The sequence below is a fragment of the Akebia trifoliata genome, unplaced genomic scaffold (genome assembly GCF_017979445.1).
Source record: "Akebia trifoliata isolate Shusen 1 unplaced genomic scaffold, ASM1797944v1 Contig01041, whole genome shotgun sequence".
NCBI lineage: Eukaryota > Viridiplantae > Streptophyta > Magnoliopsida > Ranunculales > Lardizabalaceae > Akebia > Akebia trifoliata.
In genome coordinates this window covers 14,616-20,300 of record NW_028237437.1, presented here as the reverse complement: position 1 = coordinate 20,300, position 5,685 = coordinate 14,616, and the positions used below count along the sequence as shown (strand labels likewise).

The 5,685-nt window shown below is 50.3% G+C and overlaps 1 protein-coding gene across 1 annotated transcript; it reads left to right on the top strand.

The window, feature by feature from the left end:
- Window positions 1–952: 952 nt before the first annotated feature.
- LOC147380736 (uncharacterized) lies at window positions 953–2,353 on the top strand. Its single transcript, XM_086431326.1, has one exon. The coding sequence runs from the start codon at window positions 953–955 to the stop codon at window positions 2,351–2,353; it is 1,401 nt and encodes a 466-aa protein (XP_086287452.1).
- The last annotated feature ends 3,332 nt before the right edge of the window (window positions 2,354–5,685 follow it).

Here is a 5,685-nt window from a genome sequence, read left to right as displayed (position 1 = left end):
TTACACCGACGGATGTAACATGACTATCGCTAAATCTCGTCGTTATATATACATTTTCCTGTATGGATATGTGGGGGAAAATTCTTGAGCACGGACACGTGGCTCGATCAGGGGCCAAGATTAATGATTTGATGTCGTATCTCGGTTTATTAACCCCGACGAATGCATGTATTCTAAGCTCGGAACTGTGCCATCAGCTCGTAAGTCGGCATGACGGGTCTGACAGATGAGCCTGCAATAGACAGCCAGCTCTAACAACCCACGTCATGTCAGGCCAACTCTGACTTTCTCAGAAGTGATGGGGCAGTTGCAACAACTCCTGCAGCTGACATGTCAGGGAGTAAGCTAACTACCCCAAGTCACCTCAAGGGGTGGCACAGAAAACGATCAAGTTGAACGCCTATATAAGGAAGAAAACTATGGGTAAAAGAGGTTCGAATGCTCCTTCTCTAAACACACTACACTGATCAATTTTGCTAACTTGATCGTCGGAGTGGGCTGTTTTGCAGGTCCCCCGAGCTTAAAGAGAAGGAAAGTGTAGAGCCATTTCGTGCATCTACAATTTGGCGCCGTCTGTGGGATACTTACAAGGAGAAAAACGACCAATATGGGAAGAGCTAGAGGCGAAAATCGTGGAGAGTCATCAAATCTACCACCAGCAGACTCGCCCCCAAATGCGCCGGATCCAATGCTAGCAATGTACAACTTACTCACAGAGATGAGAGAGGAAATGCGCAGGGGGTTGGAGAAACAAAATGATGAGATAGTGAAAATAAGAAAGGAAAACGAAGAGCTCAGGCAAAGGTTAGGCGAGCGTGCGGAGACCGAGGAAGGCCCAGGGGCAGAGCAAAGTAGCGACCATCCTGTTCGAGCGGCAAGAACGGAGGTAGATTGGACTGAAGATTCAGCAGCAGTAAAAACGCAGCAGGGAAGCTCCGAAGTTAAAGAAACCATGACGAGGAAGGAAGTGGAGGAGATGCTCAAAAGGAGGGATGAGGAATTCGCGCGAGGAAAGGATCCCGCGCAAAAGGTACGGAACGCAATTCGAGAACTCAAAGGGACACCATTCTCGCAGGCGATAATGAAGTCAGAACCACCCAGGTCGTTCCACATGCCAAAGTTTGAAACTTATGACGGGACGCGAGATCCCATGGACCATATACTGCACTACAGAAGTCAAATGGTGCTGTACCAAAATGATGATCCGTTGCTCTGCAAGCTGTTTCCGTCAACCTTGAGGCTCGGGGCCATGATGTGGTTCCAGGCCTTACCAGCTGGGTCCATTACGAACTTTTCCGAACAGGAAGAAACGTTCGTTGGGCAGTTCGTGCACCTGCGAAGGAAGAAGGTCGGAGTTAACACTCTATTTAACCTTCGACAGGAGCCCGGGGAGAGTATTAGGTCGTTCGTAACCCGTTTTCGAACGAGAGCCCTGGACGTAGAGGGCATGGACGAGGCCACAGCATGCGCGGCATGCATCGCTGCGGTGATCCCGGGAACACGGTTGCATGAGTCCTTGATCAAGTCTGATCCTACTCGTCTAGAAGATTTGTATGCGAAGGTGGAAAAGTACATCCTGGTGGAAGAATCTGTGGAGGGCAGAAGAAGAAGCACCCAGACAGTGGCTAACAGCGAAGGAGGAGTAGACGCTTCAAAGGTACCGACCCACCCCGGAGTGGAAGGAAGTAAGAAAAGGCGGAGAGATTCGAACGAGCAGTCGTGGTGGAAAAGAGGCCGGGTGTATACCCCGCTCAACGAAAAACTATCCGTAATACTGAGGCACATAAGGAGGGAGCCCGATTTCGTTCAGCCGCCACGGGGGTATAAGGGGAAACCCGGAAAACCATTCTGCGAGTATCATGAGGCTGAGGATCACCCTACTGAGGACTGCTACAGGCTGCGCCATATCATCCAGGATATGATCGAAGCAGGGAAGCTGAAAGGTTATGTTTCCGCGGGAGGAAGGAGAAGTGGGGAGACTACCGAGAGAGCTGAGCGAAAGCCCGAGCAAAGAAGGCCAGCTAAAGGAGGGCGTCGAGAGACGGAAGAGCGCAGGATAGTTCATACCATCACAGGATTATTAGGGGCCGAAGTGCCGTCTAGGCGGGAGATTCGAGAGAAGGTAAAAAAGATCCGACATATGGTCGGGGTTAACAGCGTGGCGTCAGGAGTACGGGAAGTTGGAACGACAAACCACAGAGCAGATCCCCGGGCAATCGTATTCACAGAGAGTGACCTAAGGGGGACAGCAGGGCCCCATCAGGACGCGTTAGTAATCGCGCTCCAGTGGGAAACGTCGAGCTCCGAAGAATACTTGTGGATTCGGGGAGCGCGGTGGAAATTCTCTTCCTAAGCGCGGCTAAGAGAATGGGGGTTTCAGGTAGTTTGGAGCCAACGCCGACCCTCGTCTATGGGTTCAACGGTGCCGCTAGCAGTTCGGTAGGAGAAATTACACTCCCGATCTCAGCAGGGTCTAAAGTGGTAATGACAAGATTTGTGGTAATAGATGCAGACTCGGCTTATAACGCGATCTTGGGCCGGAGATGGATACACGAGATGAAAGCAGTCCCGTCAACCTACCATCAAGTTATTCGTTTCCCGGGTAAGGAAGGAATAATGGAAATCAGGGTAGATCAGGAGATGGCGCAGAGGTGTTTTCACCTGGCTTTAAAGCAAGACCGAGGCCCCGAAGCCGTCCCACCAAAGAAGATAAAGGTAACTCCAACTGTTAATGAACATTTGTAGCAATTACAGAAGCAGCCGCTGCGCGAGCAGCGAGTAACTATTGAGGAAGTCGAAGCCGTGGATCTCGGGGTGATGGAGGACAGATAGTTAGTGTCGGTACCACGATGTTGCAGGAGGAGGAGGGCAGCACTACTCCAACTTCTGAGGGCAAACAAGGATGTATTCGCATGGTCATTGGAGGACATGCCTGGGATAGACCCGTCGGTGGCGTGTCATAGATTAAATGTTGATGAAAGCTTCCGACCTATTAGGCAGAAACCACGGAGGCTGTCGCGCGCCTCAGGCAGGGGGTGAATGAGGAAATCGAAAAGCTTTTAAAGGCCGAGTTTATCAGGGAGGTAGAGTACCAAGAATGGATAGCGAACATAGTAGCAGTGCCGAAGAAGGATGGAAGGGTGAGAGTGTGCATTGACTTCACGAACCTGAATAAGGCGTGCCCAAAGGATAGCTTCCCGCTGCCAAGGATTGATAGGTTGGTCGATGCCAGTGCTGGACATGAGAGAATGTCGTTTATGGATGGATATTCGGGGTATAACCAGATCCCCCTAGCAGTGGAAGACCAGGAACGAACATCATTCATTACCGAGCAAGGGCTGTTCTGTTTTAAAGTTATGCCGTTCGGTTTGAGAAATGCCGGGACAACTTACCAGAGACTCGTGACAAAAATGTTCGAAGGATTGATCGGGAAGACTGTGGAGGTATATCTCGACGATATATTGGTGAAAAGTAAGAGAGCGGGAGACCATCTGGCAGACCTTAAGCGAACATTTGATCGGCTGAGAGGTTTCAAAATGAAGTTGAATCCGAAGAAATGTGTCTTCGCCGTTTCCTCTGGGAAATTCCTCGGGCACATCATCACCAGGAGAGGTATCGAGGCAAACCCAGACCAGATCCGGGCGTTGGTAGAAATGCCGAGCCCCGCTAATCAAAAGCAGGTGCAGAAGTTGGCAGGGAGAATAGCTGCGCTGAACAGGTTTATCTCCAGGGTGTCCGATCGGTGCTGCCCGCTCTTCGCGTTATTGCAGAAGGAGAAGAATTTTGCATGGAGTACGGAGTGCGAGGTAGCCTTTAGCGACCTAAAGAGGTATTTGGGGCAGCCACCGATCCTTAGCTCTCCAGAAGACGGAGAGGAGCTGGGGATTTATCTGGCGACCAGTCCATCATCGGTAAGCTCAGTTCTCTTTAAAGTTGAAATGGGACGGGAATATCCTATTTATTACGTCAGCAAGACATTGGGCATATCGGAGGTTAAGTACACCAGGACGGAGAAGGTGGGATTGTCGCTCGTTTACTCGGCGCACAAGCTCAGGCCTTACTTCCTTTCCCATCGCATCCGAGTTGTGACGGACACCCCGCTTAAAGAAATGATGCACAGATCCGAAAAGTCGAGGAGGATGGCGAGGTGGACTGTAATCCTCGGGGAGTACGACTTACAATTTGAGTCCCGGACAGCAATAAAGGGGCAGGTATTGGCAGATTTCCTTGCGGATTTCCCGGTTGAGGATCCGAACTGGGTAGAGTTTGAAAATGAAGACGAAGGGGCAGAAGAAGTGGAGCTATGGGACAAGCAGGCAGGATGGAGAATTTTTGTCGATGGATCGTCAAACTACTCAGGCTCGGGGGTGGGAATAGTAATTGTAACGCCGAGCAATGATAGATTGGAAAAGGTCATCAAACTCGGGTATGGGGCATCAAATAATGAAGCTGAGTACGAGGCAGTTATCCACGGGCTGAGAATGGCGAGTGAGTTGAAAATCGGCCGGGTAAAGCTATGCACCGACTCTCAACTTATAGCCAATGCAACGGGAAATTTGAAGCAAAGGACGAACGCATGGCGAGATACCTGATCTCAGTTAAACGAGAGATTGAAAAGTTCGACCAAGTGGAGATATGCCAGATACCCAGGGATGAGAACAGGCATGCAGATTCATTGGCTTACATTGCCTCAATGCTAAGAGAGACGGAGGGACGATCTTTACCGGTGGAATACCTGCCTAGAGCAAGCATCGAACATGAGGAGAGGGAGTGAGCACAGGCCGAAAGAACGCCGGGATGGATTGAAGAATTCACTCAGTATCTGCGCACAAAGGTTCTTCCCGCAGACAGAGGGGAAGCCAGAAAGTTGCTTCGGCAGATCGAGAAATATACTCTTGTTGGGGAAGAACTGTATAGGATGTCCTTCGGGGGACCACTTCTCAGATGCCTTAATAAGCAAGAGTCCGAGCTCATAATGGCGGAAATCCACAAGGGGATCTGCGGCAATCATTCGGGAGGACGGTCGCTCGCCAATAAGGTTATCAATCAGGGCTACTTCTGGCCAAGGATGCAGGAAGATTGTAAGAGGTATGTGAGGACCTATGATCAATGCCAAAAACATGCTCCCATGCATCTGTAGCCAGCCAGTGAACTCCATCCTATGAAATCACCCTGGCCGTTCACAATATGGGGAATGGACATTGTGGGACCTCTACCTCGGGGAAAGGGGGGCAAGCTATTCATCCTAGTAGCCACGGATTATTTTACTAAATGGGTGGAAGTTGTTCCCCTTACACGGATTCGAGAGGAAGAAGTTATCAAATTCACATGGGAGCACATCATAACGCGATTCGGGATCCCTTATGCGTTGATCTCTGACAATGGAACTCAGTTCAAGGGCAACCGCGTGCAATCGTACTTCAAGGAATACGTTATCCGTTCTCTGCAGTCGTCGCCAAGATATCCACAGGGAAATGGCCAAGCTGAAGCATCAAACAAGACAATCCTCGCGAACTTGAAGAAGAAGCTGGAGGAACACAAGGGAAGATGGGTAGACGAGCTACACAGCGTCTTATGGGTATACCGGACCACGGCAAGAAGGGCGACAGGTTTCACTCCGTTCGTACTAGCCTATGGAACAGAAGCTGTCATTCCCACCGAGATACAGATTCCTACAACAAGGAC